Source organism: Catharus ustulatus, chromosome 20, assembly GCF_009819885.2.
Source record: "Catharus ustulatus isolate bCatUst1 chromosome 20, bCatUst1.pri.v2, whole genome shotgun sequence".
Taxonomy (NCBI): Eukaryota; Metazoa; Chordata; class Aves; order Passeriformes; family Turdidae; genus Catharus; species Catharus ustulatus.
In genome coordinates, this window is record NC_046240.1 from 12,095,704 (window position 1) to 12,119,461 (window position 23,758).

Sequence of the window (23,758 nt, forward strand, 5' to 3'; positions counted from 1 at the left end):
TTGAACAGGAACAGCAGCAGAATAATACTACTTCTTGTTTGTGGTCTAAGTAACAGGAATGAGCAGATCCACATATAGCACACAGTTAACACTGCTTACAGACACTCTGTTTTTTAAAATACTTAGTTTTCAATGGTCTTTTGTATTCACTCAAGGGGATGACTTTCAGAAATTAATGTGGGAGACCCTAATCATGTAATTCCAAAGGCAAAGTAACCAAGCACCAAGGCATCACACGCATTCCTTCCCGTGAAGGCATCTGTATGCTTGTCTCCTGTCATTAGTAAAGAAACTATAGTTGTAACTATTATAGACAACCTAGTAAGGTACTTGGAACAACAGCACAGAACACAAGCATTCTACACAGCTATTTTTAAGTTTTGGACAGTCAAAAATGTGCACTAACAAAGAAATTTAAAACCAACCATATTGGTTTTAAAAAGTGTAAGGTTAGTTCCAAAAATTAGGAAAAGAGAGAGAATCAATACCCCAGAATTAGAAACACTATTTATATGCAGTAGCTTGGTCTGCACACCAATGCAAACACCTAATTTACAAGCCTACAACTTACTTTCAGAAGTGACGGTGACAACCAGAGCTAGAAAGATCATAGCTAAGCACCTAAAATGCTTTTGAAAATGGAACAAAGCATTTAGTGTATTGAAATCCTTAACATATCTTCTATTTGATGTGTGTTAACTTCAGTCAGAAATTAACATTCATGGATTTTTTTTTTCCTTGGGATGAAACAGATATATGTAGACATGTTGTGTAGGCAAACTGAAATTTCCTCAGATGGAGGTTTCATTTAAGAAATCTGTCATCAGATATTTGCCTATTGCTAACAGTGCTTCTGAAGGAACAACAACTCAAACAAGTTCCTATTCAGGAGAAGAACATAGAAATGAAGAAAATGTAGCTAGGGCATTAGTTAATATTTGTGAAACACTTCAAAGTTGAAGTTTTATGTAACACAGAAAAGAGATCATGAGTCTTTCTCTGATTGGAGCTGGAATGAAGCCAGAGCCAGAACACTGCTTCTGTTTGTTAATATTTTACCAAATTCTTTCTCTGGCCAGCTTTTTACCCACATGGATTGCTCTTAGAACTGTCAGTGATGTCAAAGCTGTTGAAATTCTGTCTAGTGTGGAAACACTTAAGATAAGTTTTGATCCATGAAGTGTGGAATTTCATATGACAGAGCTTTGCAAGTGAGAACTGCAGTACAGGAAACTCCCCTAAGCTCAAGAAGTAAATAAAAAAAGTTACTTTACCTCAAAGCAGCTCACTCCTGTTCTTTGTTAGGCTACAATGTAAACTCAAATTATTAAACCCGGGACACAGTTCTGAGTACTTGTGGCAGTGGGGTTTCTCAAAAATGTGTAGAGGGACACGAAAATACAAAGTTTCATCTACACTAAATATGTACAAGTCAAATGACTAGTGGGGACCCAGCTTGCCTTACACCCTTATTCCCCATGCATTGACCCCAGCCTCTGCTGACCCAAGGATAGGTGACTGGAGCTAATAAGGAGCTTTTCACACAGTACCACACAGCACACTTCACAATGCTGGCTTCATGCTAAATGCAGTATTACAGCTGAACTTCAATAGGTGATGTTTGCTCTTTCCCCTCTGAAAAACTAGTAAATATCTTCAATAGCAAATAATTAATTTTTCAAGATAAATAGAAAAAAACAAATTTCCATTTTCTAAATATTTTAGAAAGCTTCCCCTCCTCCTACCTAACATTTACTCTAAAATCAAAAAAGGCTCTTTCCTTTGAGGGTGATTTATCATCAGCACTCAAGATGCATATGATATGGATCATCAATCAAAGTCTCCACCCGCTCTCTAGCTCTGGGAGAGGACATTTAAAAAGTAAAGAAATACAGAGGTATATTTCTCACTTCGATAGCCTATGCATCCTATATAGCCTTTTAATATCATCATGGCTTATACAAGTATATCTCTGGGAGGTTATTTTTCTTTCAATAATACAGAACAATAAAAATACCCAAAGAAGGGACCCATGATTCTCCTAAACACCTTCCTTCTACTTATCTGCAGAATTAACATACAACTTATGAAATCCATCTAATTTCTACAGAAAATTACAAATTAGCAGGTAGAGTGAGGAGAGAGAGAATTAAAATATCTCCTAGCCTTTTGACTTGCTTGGAAGCTTACACAAGGTCTGAATTTGATGGTGAAATGAATAAAGTATATAACAGTCCACTTCAGTAATTAAGATGTAGTCATTAATTCTTCAAAATACATTTAGTCATTGCATTGTGTAATATATTGGAAATATAGCAAATTGCAGGGCTTACTTGACATTTTGAGTGCCACTAGGCTGTTTAGTACATGTAATGTGAAAAAAATGAAACCCTTCAACAGGTTCAGAAGAGTAATTTTCAAGTTGCAGTTCTCTGTTTCACCAGAAATTCCCACAACACACAAATACTGGTGTTATCAATTTAGACAGAGTTGAACTTGGGAAAAAATATATTTGAATAAGAAAACTAACTTGTGTGCTTTGTTGCAACCCATTTTTTGTCACTGAGCTTCCAAGTCTCTGTGTGCATCACTTGTACCTGAATGCCCAGTTCCAAGTCACTCTGTCTCAATGACAGTTCTATCCATTGTAACAATGTATTTGATGAATATATTAAATTCAAATGAGTGGTTTTAAACAGGAAAGATTAATTTCCATAGCTCAGGCCTGAAAAAGAATACAAACCTCTGCTAAAAATCAGAAGCAGAATTTGAAAATTTTCTATATAATGCTTATAAGGTGATGATGTTCTAAAAAAAGAAAGATTTTGCTTTCATTTTTTTTTTCTGAAATACAGAATTCAGTCCAGTGGAATTAAGGACATCTTTTCCTGAAGGAGAAAGCTAAGCAGCAAAAAAGAGTGTTTAAAAATCATATCCTTGCAATGCAGTATTTCAGTGCCTGTATGTTTGAATAAGTTCCACTCTGATGTGCCTCATATAAACATGGATGCAGAGATCAAATTCAACTTGGTCTCAGGAAAATGTTATCCCTTATTGATTCCCATTTCACTTGTTCCACGTTGGCAGTATCCTCTGTCCCTTTTGCTATTTCTAGATCCCCAAAAATCTACATTAAGTTTTGCAACAGTGGCTGGAAATTTCTAGACATTAAGAAACTGATGTCCTTGTAAGGCTGCCAGAGCTGTTGCACCACACATACAACAGCACAAAACTGCATGGCACTATCAGTAATGTTTCAAAGACATACTTTTGCTTATCCTGTCAATATAGGCCTGACCTGAAATGCTCTTCCTATTTCAGTCCTAGCCTCACAAAAAAAAACCATGAATCATGAGTGTCAGCACTATGTTCATTCCAGTCCTACAGGTCTGTCAATGCACATAACTTTGTCCCTGCAATACATTGCTGTTGCGAATAAATACACTTATAATCCACTCTTCATTTTGAAAGCCCTTTTAAGTATTATTTTTTCTTGTGAGCTACTAAAGATAGCCTCCCATACATAGCCTCCATAGTTCATTGCTTCCATACACTGGTTTAAAAATAGATGTAACATAGGCTGGATAGGACCTGTGGGTGAAATGTCACAGTGTTATCACTCCCTGCTCAGAATGTATCTTGACACAATTTGTGTCTGTTGCCACTTTTCACTGTGTACCTCTAAGAGTCTGGTTATGAATTCTCCAAAATCCCCCACTGGGTAGATAAAAAACAGCAATCAGACCACTCACTGACTCTTTTCCACACTGAACAATGCAGTTCTCTAAACCTCTTCTCGTGTAATGTGTTCCCGTGCCCCGGCCATTTAGTGGTTTTCCACTGGACTCCAGTTTGTACCAATCTTTTTTACAAGAGGGTCCAAAGGTGGACACAGTGGCCTCACAAGTACCAAGTTGAGGGGACAAACCACTTCCCTTAATCCAGTGATTGCATTCTTGTTCCTGCAATCTGTATGTGATTAATAGCATATGAATAGCTACGTAATGGTAATACAGCTCATTTGGAAACTCTAAATGGCTACCATATTACTATACAGATACTGTCAGATCTCAGGAATAATGACGATAAAAATAATAATATCAGGGCAAAAAGCCCAAGCAATTCACACAAGCCTAGCAGCATTTTGAGAAATAACTTATTGAAAGCTACACCTCTTATTAAAAAAAAAAAACAAAACCAAAACCCACTTCTGCTGGAATATTCTGGAGAAATGTTTGTCTAACTATAAAGATCTTTTATAAAGAAAAGTCTACAATCCCTCTAGGGAACATACTCCACTATTAGCTATACCTAAAATTTTCCCAATATTATAATGCTACCCCATTATTTTTTGTGCTAACACCAGCAAGTATTAGTTTCCCAAAGTTTAGCCAAGGAAGGATTGACTACATGAACAGACCGACAGTTTGAAATATGTAACATTAAGATGCAATACACTGCTCAACATAATAGCTGCCATTAAAAAGTTCCTTAACAACTGGCCCTGTAAAGAGGCTACACTTTACTGCTCATATTTTATAAATGGTGTTCTTGCTAAAATTTCCAAGAACATGTGATTTTTGTAGAAGTATAACACTAATTCATGTTCAGTCTATGACCTAAGTTTGACCTTCTCCTGTCATCCTAACCCTGACACTGTCTCTCATATAAAAATGCCTGCTTCCATTTTTTTCCCATTCCAACTTGTTGTAGTGGACTATAAAATTCTAGGGAATTCCCACAACATATACCAGCATTATGCCTGTGATGTCACCTTTGGCTTTTAGGTCTTAGTGCACTAAGCAGTATTCTAGCTATAAACCAGCCAAAAAAATAATTAAGCAAGGATTTGCAAATTACAATTTGATCTTGTCACTTGTCAACACATGAAGTGTGCAGTTCTCAGACATTTTTATATCTGCCCAGCTAATTTTTAGACTATGTCAAAACAGAATTTGCATTTTACAGGAGTACTTAATGAAAGTGAGGAAGTATTTGCAATGATGGCATTTAAACCAGACAGCAATACAGACATTCCTCCTAGTTCCTACTTCTGCTGGCAACTGTGAAATTTCCTTCGAGTAACTCATTCAGATTCTGATCATAGGACTGTAATAAGAGGAGCAGTATGTAAAAGAATTAGTGAACAGCAACAGAATCCACTGTACTTCCACACTTCCAGAAGGGTTACATATTGTGACTGCTTTACAAAGCAGGCTTACCCTGGCTCGTGTTCTTTCGCGGACTTTGTAGAGAAAGGCTTGATCCCGTATCTAAAATTTGACAGAAATTATGTGCTCTAGATGAAGAAAGCTGGACCTGCTGGTCTTGACTAGAACTCTGACTGAGCAGCTGAGTTTGAACAGTCTTTGTGCATGTATGTGCCTTTGTTGCTGAGAATGTATCTGGCCCATGATTTTCAATAGAGAAATCTAGCCGAACCTGTTCAAATTCAAACATGATCTTACAGACATACATACTTTTCACATCAAAGACATCATAAAATTGGTTATATTTCATAGTGGCATCTTGGACTTGGAAAGACAGGGTTTCAGCAACAGAGAAGACAAAAGAAAATTATTATTTTTAATTTTGAAAGGTTGTACAAAAAGATTAATTACAACATCACAGCAGTGATTGAGAAACCCTAATTTATCTAGTGTTAACAAATACTATTTTGTACAGGAACAATGCATAACTTGAAAAAGACATAGGTTTTTAAGTCTTTCAGGAGATTACTGTTGAGCAATTAAAATTGAAAAATCCAAATGAAGGTGAATTACATTGATCATGAAACTGCACTGTACCTCAGCAAATGATAATTCTGTTTCTTCCCCACAGCTGCTTGGAGCTTCTTCTTCCTTTAAGCTAGGGCAGGCAGTAAGAGAAGAAAACCTTGAAGGATGCTGTTGCCCTGCATACTGCAACTCCTAATGTGAAACATTACATTAACATAAGTAACTCATTGTCCCGAAAACTAACACCCTTATGGCTCAGTTTGCTGTTACACTGCTAGATTTAAAATAATCTGTTATAAATAATATTAAACAAAATCATGTTCCCTTCAGATCAACAGGGCCAAACTACCTTTCTAATAAACCTAGTATCAAATCTGTTCAAAATCTACATTTCCTGGTGCTGTTGCTATCAACTTGCTTGTTGCTCAAGCTTATATTGTCAGGGTCCTTCTTCACTTTTCCATTTTCCTGTGATTAAATTACAGAAGAAAAAGTTCAAAACAATACCTAAAACCTCAACTAAAATAAAGCAGCTAGAAAAGTAAGTTGTCAGCAGCTAAAATAAACTAATTTACCTCTCAAAGTTTCACCAACTTTCAACTTGTAGCAACTAAGTGAGATTTGATAAAAGCAAACTGCTTCAGCCCTGCCAAAGGAGATGGAAATAAACATTGAAGTCTTTTACTATGTACATAAGACTAAAGAAACAAAACATGAGCACATTATGTAAAGTAATTGACAGTGAAATTCCTGTAGCTCTGAGGGTAATAAATTATCTTCTTTTTTTGTAAGGATGAAGATCTTGGAAGGCAGGAGCAAATAAATGTAGCCTGGCCAGTGAGAGTGATCACCTAGAACAAAACCACCCAAGCTAGAATAAGAGTAGTCTTTGGAAAGTCAACCAGGAGCTCAGCTTTAGTATAGGAGCTGCCACCTCAAAAGGTATATTCTGAGTAAAGAGAAGCCTTGAATGAGAGTATGGAACAGCTTGGATTTAAGAAGCATCTGGCCTTGCTGGCCTCCAGAAGAGATAGATTAAGAGTGATCCTTTCAACATGTATAAGTATCTGATGAGGATGTTAGAAGGAGATAAAAATAACTGAGTTGAAATCTTCTCAAGTGGTATACAGTGGAAGATTGAGTGATAATGGGCAAAAAGGTAAGTACAGGACACCTTACATAAATATAAGGGGGAAGAAAACCCCAACCAAATGACAGCCACCTTTATTGTGAGGGTGACCAAATACCAGAACAACTTGCCCAGAGTGGTTCCCAGAGGAAGTGTTGCCCCAGCTAAACTTGGTTAATAATTTTACTGGAGTTTTATACCTCAGAGCAACAACCTCACCCTTTCTGAAAGAACATTGTTTACTGCCTTCAAAACTACAACAACAATCAACTGCTCTGATTTAATCCTCACAGGAACAAAACTGCTGATCAATTAAGTAAAGTACATAGTGAAATCCTGACTATTGAAGTTACTGGGAGGTCTGCCACTACTAGGGAAGCCAGGATTTATTCATTAATCTCTCTGATAAAAGCTGCAATTTAATTATTAAAAGTTGTATTTTAATTACAAAACATATGAGACAGGTTTACTATATATCCTGCTTTCATATGTGGAAAAGGTGCTATTACAGTCAATTGGACATGAGTGCTTTAAAATTCCACCACTGAGTATTTGGAAATATCCTCACTACTTCATTGTTAAAACATAGTGCAAATCCTTCAATGGCCTTTCTTGCTTACTTAAAACTAAGCCTTATGAAATTTGTAATTTAGGATTGCATTTATGCTGCACAAACACGTGTGTTTCTGAAATACCTTGGCTGAAAATCATGTTTAAAAATATTAACTTTTGAAGTCCCAAACTCTTTAAACTTATGGGGAACCACCTGGCTTGTGGCCTGTCACTAATGGTGTTTCCCAGGGCTCAATTTTAGGGTCAGTTTTCTCCAGTCTTTGATCAATGACCTGGGCACATGAGTTGAGTGTACGCTGAGTCGGCTGATTATACTAAATGAGGACTCATTGATTCCCTTGTGGGCAGAGAGAGCTTACAAAGAGACCTTGATAGACTGGAATGCTTGATAATCACCAACTGCATGAAATTTAATGAGAGCAAAAAAGTTGGATTCTGTACCCGGGACTATAGTCATGGAAGTCTGTATACACATGAGGGACAAGAGGCTGAAGTGAAGTGCAGCCCTGAAGAAAGCGATCTGGGAGTTTTGATTGTTGGCAAGCTCAGCATGAGTCAACAGTGTATTCTGGTGGCCAGGAGTGCCAGCTATTGGTGTGTTAAGCACAGCACAGCTAACCAGCCAAAAGAAGTGAATGTCCCACTAGCATTGTGCGCACTTTTGGGCTCCACAATATGAGAAGAATATAGAAATATTAGGAAAAAGTCCAAAGGCAACAAAGATAGTGAAAAGACTAGATGGCTAGATTCATGAGGAGTGGTTGAGGATACTTAGCCTGTTCAGCTTAAAAAAAAGGAGGCTGGTGGATGACCTCATTGCTCTCTATAACTTCCTTCCATGATGGGGAAAAAGAGTAGGAGGTGTTGATTTTTGTTTTTGGTATCCAGTGATAGGATATAGAGGAATGGCTTAAATCTGCATCAGGGGAAATTCAGACAATTCTTCCCTGAGAGAATGGTCAAGCAGCAGAATGATCTCCCCAGGGCATGGTCATGGCCCCAAAGCCCTTCTGTGTTCAAAAAATATTTGGGACAATGCCCCTAAGTTAAAAGGCTTAACTTCTAGGTTGTTCTGTGTGACATCGGTATGCAAAGCTCCTCATGGGTTCCTTCCAGCTCCGGATATGCAATGACTCTATGGAATCTTCCAAAGATAGATTTGAGCTAAAGTCAGTCAGAGGAATTCAAATGCAGAATTTTAAGTTATATTCATGGAATTAGAAGTGGCCTAATGGCTTATGATTGCTAGCATATAAGCATATAATTACCTGTGTTGAGAGTCTGTGCTGTAGATTCTTTAGAACTGATAGTTGACACTGTGTTCTTCTGACAAGTTCTCTTGGAAGAAGACTACCAGAGGCAATACAAACTGTGCAGTGTTTAGAGCTAACAGGATGCCAGAGTCCTATAAAGGAGAGAATATACTGTGGAAGGCATTTTTTGTTGATATTTTGTCAACAACATTATATTTCCAGCAAGAGTTTAGAGCAGATAATAAATGAACCCCGGAACACAGATCTTCTCGTTGCAGATAGTTTCAATGCTATGCAAAACGGGCATTGTGCTTTTTTCCTTTACTTCACTGCCAGAAAAAACTCTGCATGGAACTTAAATATCCATAGTGAAATCTTTTTACATTATAGATACTCTTAATTCAAGTTTACAGTAATCTTATTCTGCTTTCTCTTCTACTTTGCTAAAGTGATAGTTTTTATTCCAAGAGATAGACTACCTCTTTTCTGCTCATAAACAAAGCCTTAAAGTAAAGTTCCAGTTCCCACACTGACATCTAGGCACCAGGGAGTTCTTAATCTAATACGTTTATCAACAAAAGTCACTACATAGAGACTCTCATTGTTCTATCTTAGCGTCCCTTATCACAGGATAATCTTGCAAGGATTAGTGCCACAGTCTCACATGAGTATACAGATCAAGGATCAGTCAGCACCTTTTTTTATAATGAAGCCTAGCTTTCTCCAGCTCAAAGGATGAACTGATTCCCCCATTTTATTCTAAATATATAACCCAGCCCTTTTAGTTAGAATAAATTTACCTTCGTTTAACACCATTCCAAGTTCTGCCCTGAGACTATTTCCCATTTCAATCAGTTGCCGTTTTTCTTGGCTCAGAATTGAGATTTTTCTTGCTGCTTCCTTGAGTTTATTCTGCAGTCCTCGTAGAGTACATTTGACACTATACTGACAAGCAACACCAGTACCTGCATCAGATAGCTGTTGTCCAAAATCCACCATATTTTCTTCAAGAACTTTGGGTTCTGGTCCCTGAATAAAACAGATAGTGCTTACAATGAGTATTTTGAAAGTGAGGTCTGCAGGTTCAGAGATTTGTACAAATATGCATGAGAGGTCAGTTGAATAAAAAGTGTGAAATTGAAGGCTACAGTCCATTATTTAGGGCCCATTTTCAAGATTTTGTTAGCAGTATAGGGCAAATTAAACTGTGGAGCAAAACAGTAACAGCCTGAGACATTCCCACAGATAGTGTAAAGTGTAAAATAATACACCTAGGATGAACACTGTATAGCTGTAAACTAAAGAACACCTAATTTTAGGATAAAATGTGAAAAAAACTTTTTTATACCAAATAGCAATCAGCTATAAATCCTTCTTTGTTTAATGATCACAAACAAAAGGGGATATGACTTAAAACATTTACTGAAAAGATTCTACAATCTGTTTTGTCTCTGCCAACCTGAGTCCACCTGCACATATACATAATGATAAGGTACATACCCAAAAGATCACATCCTTCTTTTTCAAGACCCATATACTATCTTCTTTCAGCCCCCACAGAGGAGACTTTTTGATATCCATTTAAATAATCATCATTCACTGAACAGTCATCTCCCTATCAACATTTTAATTTTCACACATTGCCATAAGTATCTGAAGGTATCACATTGCAATTGTGTTGAGATGGACATGACTGACACCAACATCAGTCTTTTATTAAAACCTTCTCCTGCCTTCTTTCAATGGACTTCTCTCAGGCAACTCTGACTCCTCCTCTCATAGTCAGCTCCACACAGCACTGACTCCTTCTCTCCTCTGTGTACATTACCTTCTTCCTTCTACATAAATGGCTAAAACCCAACCCATCCCTTTCCCAGCCACCTAACCCTGTCTGTCTGTCACACAACATCTTCCTACCTTATCTGCCCCTTAACTCCTCACAGCACAGCCAGGAGCCTACATCCCAAACTACAGCAGACTCCAGACCTTAAACATGATCTGTGCATGGTTGGTTATGCATGTTTCCGCACAAAGTTTCCAAGGCACCTAAGTTTTATTTTAATATTGATATTGCTTCAGTTTTTAAAGCTCTTGACTTTTCAATCAGGACCTCTTATGCTTATTTATTACTTAGCTATTATTTCAATTTTCTTGAATTTAGATGCTTATAGGTGGGTTTGAACAGTAAGATTAAAGCATGAAACTGATACTGGTAGATCTTACAAATGACAATTCGAAAACCCTAATTTTTAAAATTGTTTTTCAAACTGTCTTACTTCAGACTCTGTTCACTATGCCATGAAATTGCTGGGACACAGGAAGAGGAGAACATATAGTGACTTATTTCTTACATAGTATTAGATATTTGTCCCAGTGTTCAATTCCATTATTATTTTTTTCCAATAGATGTCATTGTCATTTATATACTGATATTGTTCTTACCCTTTTAAATAGCACAGTGGGAATGATGTTTGTAAACCCTTGAACAGAGTAAAATATGTTCCCACAACCAGTGGATTCTTCCTTCATAGGTGGCGAGCACTCTAAGACAACACTGGAGCTTGGTACTTTTTCCTAGTCATATCAAGTTGCACTAAAACCCTAAAATATGGATTTACAATGGAAAACCTGAAGAAGTGATACACAGTAGTTTAAGCACTTGCATGTGGGGGAAAAAAAAATCAAGACCAGCTTGCAAGATCAGAAGTGACTTGTGCCGAGGGATGACTAGTCAAAATTTATTTCTTAGAAAGAATAACAGTAAGTTTGGCTGAAAAAATCTTTGCTGGCTCTCATCTCACCAATCACATAAGCACATGTTACTTCAGCTTATAAGATTTACTGAAACAAAAATAATACACTAGGTATTTAATTACACACACATGCACATACATACAGATATTTTTAGGTAGTTTAAACCTCACCATACCTCTTCTGTGTCTGAATTTGCCATACAATCCAACTTAGGTGACCTGACTTTGATGTTGATCAGTGTGGTTCCAGTTGAAGTTTTGTTTGTGCTCAATGAACCTAAAAGAGGAGTAAAATATGAATGTATATGTATTTGTAGAGAGTTTAGGTTTTCATAGAAAGAGCTGCTTCAGAACATTGTCTCATGCATATAAATGTCTAGTTACAGAATCACAGAACCATAGATTTAGGTTGGAAAAGACCTTTAACATCATCAAGTGAAACCAGTAACCTAACACTGTCAAGTCCACCACTAAACCACGTCTTCAAATGCCTACATGTACATGCCTTTAAAATACCTCCAGGGACAGTGATTCAAACATTTCCCTGGGCAGCCTGTGCCAATGCTTGAATTAGGCTTTTTCAAAAATAAATTTTTCCTAATATTCTATCTAAACCTCCACTGGCATTACTTGAGGTCATTTCTGTTGTCCAGTTGCTTATTATTGGGAAAGATAGACTAATCCCCACCTCACAACAATTCCCTTTCGGGTAGTTGTAGACAGTGGTAAGTTCTCCCTGAACCTCCTTTTGTATACCACTTCAGTAGGTATACTGTAAATGGATATAGTGTAAACCCCCATGCCAGGGGGTTTTGGACTAGGCGATCTTTAAATCCTTTCCAGTCCAAACCATTCTGTGATTCTACACACTGGCTTCACTATCAGGAATTCTGTCATAACTTGAATTATGCATATAATTGCTTTACTCTTGCAAAATATATACATGATTGCTTTTCTAGTGGTAATTTTGTACTGACTTACAGCATATGTGTGTGTGTTTTTTTCACTAATAATTGTTTTGTAGTAACTAGTAATACAGAATCTCAGACTACTGTGTGCTTGTGTATGGTGCAATCTTGAGAAGCCACCAATAACGATTTTTATACAGTCATGGATTTCGTAGCCCTCATAAATTGTGACCATGACTGCTAAACTTTCTTATCTGAATTTAAAGTTCTTTGTCAAGAATTGTCACCTTGCTCTGCAAGCTGTCTGTCTTCTGCTAGAGTAAGAGAAGACAACATCTGCTTATCAAGACTCTCCATTTCTTTCCTCATTTGTGCAATAGCAGCCCGAAGGTTGGTATTCTGTTCCTGCAGCTTTTTTATTTCCAAAGAAGGGATATCTTTACACAGAGAACTTTCATCATCATACTGAGATATCTAGAAAATAAAAGTACAAGACAAAAAGAACCCTTCATTAATAAGTGACGCATATTCTCTCCACACCACCACACACAGAAATCCTAATAGTTTCAACCCATGAACATATGTGGAAGAAAAGTACCATAGAAGAAGAATAAATGTGCTTGTTTATTGAGGATTTGGCAGAGAAAGAAGTACTGAGAACATCACAGGATGAGGCACACATGGAGAGGACCATGGCACCAGAGCTGGCTCTGTTTTATACCTGTTTTTCTGCAGGTGTGGTTTACCTCTCTTCCATGTGCAGGTAGCCCCTCTCCTTAAGGAACTTACAGGCTCAACAGCAGTAACAGCAGTCCCCTTTCTGATCTGTCAAATTCTTGAAAGTGTCATTGGACATCATCTGTTGACAATAGTATTGTCCTGCTTTAAGACAGATATTTGCCAAGGAAGATGGGAATGTCCCTGGAATAGAAAGATCACCTCCTCCCTCCTAATTATTTTGACTTCGAAATTACGGGGCTTCCAGGCAAAGATATAAGAAAAGGAATAACAGTCCTTTACTTGACTATACATATATATATATATATAAGAACACACAACAACAACACCAGCAGCGACAAGCAGCAAACCCAGTAAGGGCCTTTCCCCGCCCATCAAGCATTTCCCCTTTGGTGTAGTTACGACGACAAGCGACAAGGGGCGCTGTAGGCTCGTCTGCAATGCCTCTTGCCACGGCTTCAGCAGCACGGGCGGGACCTCCCTGCTGCCGATGGCAGCTCCTATGAGAGAAGGAAGAAGGCTTGACTCCTTCAGGCACCCACGCGAGCGGTGATCGGCCTTCGGCATCACTAACGGCAGCCTGTACACGCTGGGAAGAGCGGCAGGGCTTCACCGCGGTGTCGCACTACCGTACAGCGGAGACCCGCGGACCTGCTGCTCCAGCTTCAGGAGGCCCTCCATGCGGGAGCGGGGCGGAGGCAGGGACTTCCTCGGGCACCCGCGTGCTGGTCTCTCTCGGCGCTGGCAGCCGGCGAAGTCCCAGTTCAGTGGAGCAGCCGGGGACTCCCTTTCTCTCTTAAATGCAACAGACTCTGAACCGGCGGCGGGCGCAGCTCCACGGCAGCGTTGAAAAGCCGCTGCGCAGGAGAGGTCCGAGGAGAAGAAAAAACACACGACCGTCTCTGCTCCAAACCGGGCAAAGACTGCCCACCCCCAGCTAAGAAACTGCCAAAATAATTCTGCCCAGTCCCCTCGCCCCGCTCCCCCAGAACCATTACAATGGTATGCCAAGTCTACGTCTTTTGTCTCTGGATCGCTGTCCGTTCACCATCTCCCTGAAAAGAACTGGGAAGAAAATTTCCGGGAGTGGGGGAAGCAGCAAAAAATGTAACCCCTAGCAAACATAAAGAAGCTGCATGTCCTCTGCTAAACCAAAAAAAGGGAAGGAGTGTACAAACTACTCGCACAATTGACAATATCTAGAAAACACGGAAATTGATTGGAAAACACATTTCCTGGTCACTTGACATTCCAGCACAATCTTCAGGAAAAAACATCCAATAGGACCAATGGGACCCAAAGACCAGAATTTTAGGGTCTCAATATTATTTACTTTTGCTGCTCTTAATGCATTATCCTTCAGCATGACTTCAAACCAGCGTTACATTTGCAATTTTGAATGGTTTTTTAAAATTTATGCATTTTAAGAGGCAGCAATGTAAGGAAAACTAGCTAGTGATAATCAAATACAAGACATTTAAATATTTTAAACAACTGGCATGTTAGTATTTTGAAGAGTTACCTTAAATTTTTAACTTTGCAACTTTAAAATCTAGTCTGAACTGCAACTGACACAGAACGTCAGGAAGGAGGTTCCAGAAATTAATTCTTCCCATTTGATTGCCATGATGGTACAGTACGCTGTCGCATTTGGGAGCAACTGTCTATATCCAGTTTGCTCCTTTTGCCAGTGAGCAATGAATGAGAGCCATAATTAAGCCCATGACACCTATTCCAGGCTACATATGTCTGTATTTTGAATGAAACATAGGAAACAGATGAACTGTTTACAGTAAATCTAGTGGAAACAAGGCCCATAATGTTGTTATCTTAGAATTAATTCATGTATGTTGACCCTAAGTGTTGTCTAACCTGTTTCTCCCCTTCAGGTGAAATACTGTGATTAAACGATGCTTGTATCGTCTGTTCCCTCTCAACAGTCAGAGCAGAAAGAACAGTCTTCACTTCATGCAACCTGTGGTCTGTTTTCTGCAGATCAGTTTCAGCCTGGGATGGAAGGAAGGGAGGGGAGGAAGAGGATGTCAATAGCTCAAGGAAAAAGAGATCAAAGAAAAGGAAAGGTAAGGATGGGAAAGGCAAAGGAAAAGGGAAAGGGAAGTAAAAAGAAAAAGAAGGAAATCAAGGATACTATAAAACACAGCACAGGAACTTAGGCATATCCCTTCTGTCTCTGTCAAAAACTGCCCAAACAGACAAATAATTTAGCATAATTTTCTTGTCTTCTTCATGTGAAATGGAAAATGCTGATTTATCTCTCTTATGTGTTCACATGCTACAGCTATTGATGCCTGTGAATCATTCTGGAAAGACAATGGTAAAATAAAAGACTGGAGTAAATGCCAGCATTCTGAACTTCACAAACAAATACTTCCTCTGTACGTGTGAGTTCAGGGCAACTCAGCATTGAGAATTGTAAGACCATTTTCTTATAGTCTCTAAACAATAAACAAGTACTTAATTTTTCAGAAGCAGAAATTTGTATACTACACAAAATAGGGGTTTTTTTCCATACAAAATTACTCAAGAGTTTTTCAGGACTAATATTGTTCACTTGATAGAATTCAAGTTGTACTGTGATCTGAAATTCTTTCTGCCCTGGGGGTGCTCTAAGAGACATCTTTCTTCTTTTGATACAATGGTAAAGGAAAAACATCTTTCAAGCTGGCTTGATTACATGAAAAGGGAGAAAAGGCCACTATTAGAGATTGATCACAAAAATTAATCTGGTTTCTGATAAAATGCATGTGATGAACTGCTGTACACAATACAGAATTACTGTTTTACAGGTTTTTGAAAGAAGGCTAAACAGATATTTTCCTGATAAACACCATGGTGGGAAAACTCCATAGTTCTCTATGCAATAGATGATTCTTAAACAGTGTTAATCTGAAATTCTCACCTCCTCTCTTGATGAAGACAGGCTGTGCGTTAGATCCTCTGATTTCTGATACCAACTACATTCTGCATTCTCACAGACCTGCTGCCAGTTCAGTTCTGTTTGCATTTTACTCTGTTTCAGAATCCATTCTTGCTCAGCTGCCAGAGACAGTTGGTGTTTAGACCTGTGATACACAGAGCAAAGCTGTTGATTTCAGCAGAATAAATACTAAGGATGTTTTGTGGATATTTTTATTTGCTTGTTTGTTTGGGTCTGGTTTTGTTTTGTTTAATCCAGCTTTGCTTATTGTCCTCATTTCCTTTCCTTGTTCTATTTTACAAATTATCTATTTTATTTTGTTTTTTTCTACTCTCAGCATTTTACTGAACAAAAGCATTTTAATTGCTTGGAGCTCAATAGTTTCTGAGGGTCCATCTGTCAGGATATTTAGAATCAGCTATGGAGGTCACCTCAGCTCAAGCAGCATAAACTGCCCTCCAATATCAATACTGCTCTCAGTACTTCCATCCAGAGCATGTTTCTGTTCTGCTGATATCAGAAATGAGACACAAAAGAGCTAGGAATTAAAACTGCTGCATTGTCAGGGTAAAATTTCTAGGCTAAAAGGCTGCTGCATTTACATACCTTGAAAACAGAGTGTAGAAAGAGATAGAAGGTACAAGTATTAGAAACAGTATTAGAGATCTCTAATCAAGGACTCAAGTCAGAAAATTGCAAAGATCAAAGGTTTCTTCTGAAGTGCCATCAGATTTTGAACTGCATGACACAGAGTAAGCAACATGCAGAAATTTACATTTAATAAGTATGCATGCAGTTGCAGTTCTTTTGTTCTTGCTGAGTGAACAGCAGTTGGTCATGCAACCTTTAACAGTCAAGACTGCAACAGGACAAAGTGTTTTAGATCCATTATTACAGCAGTGCCCTTTAAAAAACACCCAAGATAAGTAAACCAAACCAGAAACTAAACTCCTGTTGTGCAACATTCAAGATGCAGGAATCCATGGATACCACTAATGGCCAGGTAACCTTTTGCTACCCTAAAGGTAAAGTTTATAGGTAGAAATAATTTATTTTATTATGCAAAAACCCCCACAGCTGTAAAAAGATTACAAACTTCTAGGTATGCAAGCCCTTTTGCTGAAAGCTTGTCTGTTTTTCTCAATGGTATCAGCTGATTTAATGTGAGAGGTTTATTCCCCTCTATCTACATAACTCAATTTGTCAAATTATTAAGGTATCAACTACAACACCACTGAAGCAAGTGACATGGGCATCAGAGAACAATCCAAGTAATACTGGATCATGATTAGTGAACACTGCACATACAGAGATTTTTTAAGGATGAATTCCTCATTGCTAGCCTTGGAAGGATGTCAGAGGTCTTTCAAATACCTTCAAATATACAGTTTTTTGTTGCATAGGAAAAAAACAGTCACTACAAGTGCATACCACATATACCCACGCTTCCTGCTATCCTTGAAACAGTTCAACACATAGGTGAAAGAAAACAGCAAAAGCAACAGTCATCTTTTCATGTGTTTCACATAGGAATGACTTTAGATTACAACACACTCATTCATTCTGTGAGTAAAGGGTAACAGCTTCAAATAAGTTAACTTCATGGGACAGAACTAAGTAACTCTTTTCAATTTTCACAATGTGCTTGCAAAACTCACATTCTCTCTTTTTAATTCCCACGTCAAATTCAGCAAGCACTTCCTACAAAGGGAGTAAGAGGTAATAATAGAACAACAGTACTGATAAAAACACTGGATTGTCTCAGACCTTTCAAACACTGTACGAGAAGTTTAACCATTGCATACTCTTTCTCCATTCTAAGAAGAATCAGACTATGCTGAATGAAACCCATAATCTGGTCTATGGTAGGTCCCTTAGGTAGGACTTGCACAACAAAGGGAATTTAAAGAAACAAACCAGTCAAACAGTATCCTTTGCAAAATAAGATCAGATTTCATAACCACTGTGGAAAGAGGAGAGGAAAAAAACCCCTGTTTTACAAAACCTGCATCATCTTACAGACATTAAAGTTCAATTCCTTTACAGCCATCCAAGCACCTGTAATATGTTAAATACTATGCATTACAGAAATAACTTTATTTTTACTTCTAGAGTAGCAGAAAGCTGCTGTTTCTCCCCAGTGCTAAAAGTTTTCTCTTTTTTTTTAAACTTTTTTGAATATAAAATAAAAGATCCTAACAGAAGTTAAATATGTATTCTAAGCACATGAATAAAGGGACATTGATTATAGTGTACAATCTACTATAAGCTGTGAGGACATCCATCTTCTTATGTGCACACGCATATACGTATGGAACTATTGGTGATAAAAATTTAATTCCCTCTGGTTTTGCAGAATGACAATAGAAACAGCATAAGAAGTAGTCACTACAAAATCACATGAAAAACTTAAAGGGACATCATTCCCTAGTCTAAGCTTTTTGTTTAAGTAAAACAATTCAGTACTATTAGAAGGGAAAGTTTTGGCTGCAGTCAAGAGGTCTTTAAAATGTATACTTGCAGAACTACTACAGAGTTAAGAAACTAGAGCCTTACTGAAAAGTTGCTAGAAAAATACTGCCATGTTTTCCACTCTGAAGATGAAGTGACCAGAGGGATGCTGGGAGACAGACTGCTGTGGAAAAGACTTCTTCCCTCCCTCCCCACCCTCTTCCCCTTATAGCCATTGAATTTTAATTTAGAGGAAAAGAACAAAACCAGTCATACTGTTTGTCATACTTGGGAAAAAAAAAATTTGTTGTTAGAAGGCTTTACATTTCAAACCCAAGTAAGAACAGTACTACAGAATGTACATTCTACTGTGAAATTCTCCCGAAGTAACATTGCAAGTTACTTCAAAACATGAAAATTAAAGACACCAGTAAAGATACCACCAAACAAGCGTGAAATTCTTGCCTTACAACATCTGTGTTTTGTAAGTGCATGAAAAACTTTTTATAAAGAAGCCATGGATTTTCAAGAAAACTAAATGGCTGCAGTGAGTTGCCATCCAGTGGCTGAACAGATAAAGTATTTTAAAAAGTGTTTGAGAGAAACTACTTTGATGAATTAAATTGATTAACTACAACCAAAAACAAGAGAATGCAATCACAAGGGATTTTGTCTAATTCATACAAAACCATGTTAGATTAGGGGGAGTAACTGCAGAAGATCAAGTGGCAAACATGGAAGATGTGCTTCTTTAGTTGTAAGTTTAAGCAATGAAGATAACATTTTTTAGAGGAAAAAAACAATAGGCAAAAAAAAAAATCTTACACAACCATAGCAATGTTAAACCAGAACACGTTAATTTAAAAAAATAAAATTTAAAAAATGATTGCTAGATGGCACTGCAGCAACACAGCATTGCTTTGCCAACATTCTTATACCAGTTTCTGACATCAGTGTCTTCCAGTTCTTGAATCTTTTGCTCCATGTGAAGTTTCAGGTTCACATAATCCTCATGCAGATCATCTATATGACTATTCCTAGAGCTGTAAACAAAAATAAATTTACATTAAGAAGCATGAGGGATCCACATGTAAAATTTTTGGAACAATAACAAGTAAACTATTAATAGAGGATGCTGTAATTTCCTAAAGAAACAGGCACCGTCACATCTTTTTCTCATAAGCTAGTGGAAACCAATTATAACAGTATATGTTATTTCCCAAACAATCCTTCAAAAGGTTATTTGCATACAGACTAGATGAAAAGTAGTGCAAGACGTCCACTTAAGTATAACCGTGTTCCTCCTCCATTTAAAAATTTCTGCTACATAAGAAAAATATTGCAAAACAAGGGCTGACCAGCAAAAATTTGATCTATTAGATACATTTTAAAATAGAAGCAGCTCTGTATCTTTTCCCCTTCTCTCCCAATATTTTTAATTGCTATCAACAAAAAAGTTTCTCTGCAATCCAGTGGAAGCATACCAGTAACGTCAGGATTTCAAACAAATCTTGAAGAGCTGATACTGCTACCAAGACCATAAGTTCTCTAATGATACACTGAACCTTTGAAGCTCTGCATTGATCCCTTAAAGCCTTAACAGGTTTGCTGTAGCCTGTCACATAGCCAAACAAACTTGGATTGCTATCATGCAGTTCTGCAACTTTTTATTTATTTTCAACTCTGTATTACATGTTTTTTTGTGTAGTTGAATCACCATTGCATTTGATTAGATAAGACTGATTATATAATACCTACAGAGACAAAACTCTGAACTAAAACTGGAGAGAAACAGCTAAATGCATATTCACTTTCATATTCTGATAGATTTTTGTTTATAAATTTACACTTTGCTTGCAGTAATCTGAATCCTATAGCCAGCACTTAGGTATACAAACCAAATCTATCAGAAGTGCTGTCTCAGTGTAGGCTGCATTGTTTACACCTTCCTTGTTCGTCCCCAAACCCTTAAGGGCAAGGTAGATTAGAAGAATGATTGCTGTGCTGTGATCAGTACTTAGCTCAGCCTGCCAGAGGCAATTGCTGAGTTTAAGAGATTCATACTCCTCCTTCCATTCCCAAAGAATATGTTCCATGTAAAACTCCTGAACTGGCTTTAAATGAATTTGCCTATATGCCACATTAACATCAATCATTTAGTAACCTTTGATGAATTCCAGAGTCTTGCCCAGATTACCCACAATAAATAAAAAAAAATTAACATTTTTTAAAAATTAAATTTAAAAAAAATTAAAACTCACCCAGTCATCTCTACATTATAAATGTAGATGGATCCAGCACAGTTTATAGCATTTTACAACAATTACCATTTTAAGCAGAAAATAATACCAAAGAGACTGTATTTCTGAAGACAGTAATTACATTAAACAAAAATTATGTGTAAACAGAACTCAAGGAATAAGTGTTTATTCCCTCCACCCTGCGAGCTGCACACATATTTCTCTTTTCTTTGAGATATGGATGATGAGTCAAGGCACAGTTCAGCCTTCTCTCTTATTAACAATATTAACTGCTGTGTCCGATTTGTCTACTTTTAGTTTAAAAATAAAATAACCAACAGAGAGCTTGTGCTTTTACAGGCAAAACCCTTTACTTGGTTCACATCCACCTCTTTCTATTGTTTATTCTTCATATTTGCCTCATATCTAATTAGAAATTCTGTAGAAGAAAAAAGAACAACATTGTTTTAAAGCAGTATGGATCCCTTAAAAAGAAAAAATTATTTGTGTTCAGCTCTCTCACTATACAGTATTACTCTGTGTCACTGGTTGCAGATAATCATTTCTGAATAAGCACAGGGATGCAGAGAACAAATGAGAAAAGCATGCCTTTCAAATAGTGACACTTTAATATCTTTAAATGAACAAGAGATTTTCAGACCAGAAAATGCTATGCAATATCTCTATGCTAAAGGATGTCATAATTTAAATAACATTTTTGCTAACAAACATACTAGGCAATTCTAGTTCTCTAGGATCAAAAAATGAGTCACTGATCATTGGATGTGAGAAGAAAAAAAATTCAAGCTTGCTCTTCCCAGGTATATAAACCTGGGAACAAACTGTGCTAAAGGACACGATGATCTGATGGTCTTCCAATTTTGCTGGCCAAGATTTCACATTTATCCCTAAGTGAATTAAAATAGTGCTTTTTCTTCATATTCTGATTCTTGTTGGCAATGTTCAAATCATTCTACCATACACAGATAATGTAGGTAATATCTCCTTCATTTGGGTAAGGAGATGACTTTTTTAAAAGTCACTATCGTGGATATTCATGAACACTACTGCCTCCCTGCCTATAACATGCAACACTGAAAGATCTGCTCTTTCTGTATCACACTTTCAGCTACAGTTGTTCCGAATGCATCAGGTGGCCACCACAGTTAAAAAAGATTAACTAAATTTGAAGTGCACAGATGGAGGAAAAGACAATCGAGTGTCGGCGAAAGACAACACTGCCAATCGAACGACCGGCTGGCAGGAAGCAGAGCCAAGGAAGGATTCCATGGAGGGACCTGAGGGTCAGGTGTTCAGCGGCAGAAGAGCATATGGCAGGCAGACTGTCGAGGTCAAACCCGTTAAATGAAGGCAGTAGAGAGAAGCACAAGATAATGCTTTGGATCCAAGGACAGCACAAGAGAGGGCACTTAGCAGGAAGGGTGCAGAAAGACAGTGAGTCCCCACAGAAAAGGCCGCTAGATGCGCAGGCGACGCGTCGGGAGCCCCGAAGGACAACCTGCGGCACAACGGGGTGCTGCGCGACCGCACTGCCTTCTGATGGAAAAGCCCAGTCGCGACTCGCCTCCCGACGGCACGAACCTCCACATCGCTCCGCTCACGGCCGCAGGCCGCGGCTGCGTCCCGAGCGGCGGCGGGGCCGTGCCGGGCCCGTCTCCATGGCGCCGCCGTCAGCGGGGCCGCTCCGCCCACTCCGCCAGCCGCCTCCTCTCCGGCCCTCGCTCCGGGAGGCAGCGCCACTCCCGTCTGCCTCCTCTCCTGCTCTGCCAGCCGGCGTTTCTCAGTTCCTCGCATTGCATTCTGTTCCAGGAACCCGACAGCGCATTCTCTCCTTCTCACGTTCTCCCCCTTCCATCCTCGCTACTCTCACACAGCAGCCTCTTCTCCGCATCGTGAGAGCACTGGCACGCTCCTTTGCAGCGCCGATCTCGTTTAGTAAGACCTCCTTCTCCCAAAACACAGCTAGTACTTGTACCGTACTCTGAGATCTCACACTGTCGTTCACTTGTCTTCCTATACATGTTGTTTATCCTACTGTTTAATATGAAACAATTTCTCCTTAGCGGAGATCACGAAGGAGACTCTTGGCCCCTTACAAGTATAGCCGCTAGCTCTGGATTCCCACTGCATCATGCGAAAAACTTTAAAAAGCTTGTAAAACAAACTCAGGCCGACTGCGATACGAGGTCATAGAGAACAGATAAATACATTCTGCTACCAAGGCACTTAATTGTTAAAAGCTGTATCCACCAACTAAACTGCCTTACACTGTCTAGGTGAGACAGAGGAAGATGTAACACATGAAACAGGCCTAAAACATGATTTTCCCTTAGTCACTCTAGATGACTTGCTTGTCTGGAAGTCATGAGGCAAACTTCCTTTAATGTTCTGTCACCTTTCTGTTTTCTAGATCATATAAACAGCTTTTGCCTTCCAGAAACTTAAACACTGAACCCAAATGATACCTGCAATACACTAATTTAGAGAAGAGCATTATCAGTAGTTCTTATATATATTTTCCTCATGTCATCAGAAGAGAATTTTGTGTCCTAGCCCCATACCAGTTAAAGAAAGGTCTATTTTCACCAGAACTACTAATGAAAATTAGAATCAGAACTAACAAATTGACTTTTGAAATAAAGCAAGTTGTATTTAACTAATTATAATTCCAGAATACTGCAATTATCAAAGGGATTTAGTTCATTTATTTATATTAATCACCTCTGGTTTAAAATACAATGGTGAAGACTGGCTTCAAACGATTTTCTACATCTGAACACACAAAAATTACAGCGCAAGTCCCAGCATAATTTATACTGGGCATGAGCCCCTCAGAGCACTCATCACAATCAGCACATAATAGACGAATGTCTAAGTGCATACCACATTCTGGCTGTTGACATGCTTTACATCTCGATATTAGCCATTGCCTAACCTATTAACCACATTATCTTTTCCAACCCTTCCTCAACTCTGCCCCCCCCTTTCAAATTAGCTGTCATCTTCTCCAATGTAC

The 23,758-nt window shown here is 38.3% G+C and overlaps 1 protein-coding gene across 1 annotated transcript in view; it reads right to left on the reverse strand.

Moving 5' to 3' along the window:
• The window catches only part of LOC117005458, a 30,820-nt gene that overhangs the window by 4,499 nt on the left and 2,563 nt on the right, over nucleotides 1–23,758 (reverse strand). The window contains exons 3-11 of the mRNA XM_042779867.1: nucleotides 19,420–19,524; nucleotides 16,013–16,175; nucleotides 14,965–15,099; nucleotides 12,642–12,828; nucleotides 11,623–11,723; nucleotides 9,494–9,722; nucleotides 8,709–8,845; nucleotides 5,808–5,930; nucleotides 5,223–5,442 (exon numbers count right to left, since the gene is read on the reverse strand). Coding sequence (XP_042635801.1) covers nucleotides 5,223–5,442; nucleotides 5,808–5,930; nucleotides 8,709–8,845; nucleotides 9,494–9,722; nucleotides 11,623–11,723; nucleotides 12,642–12,828; nucleotides 14,965–15,099; nucleotides 16,013–16,175; nucleotides 19,420–19,524 — 1,400 coding nt within the window. The remainder of the gene's footprint in view (nucleotides 1–5,222; nucleotides 5,443–5,807; nucleotides 5,931–8,708; nucleotides 8,846–9,493; nucleotides 9,723–11,622; nucleotides 11,724–12,641; nucleotides 12,829–14,964; nucleotides 15,100–16,012; nucleotides 16,176–19,419; nucleotides 19,525–23,758) is intronic.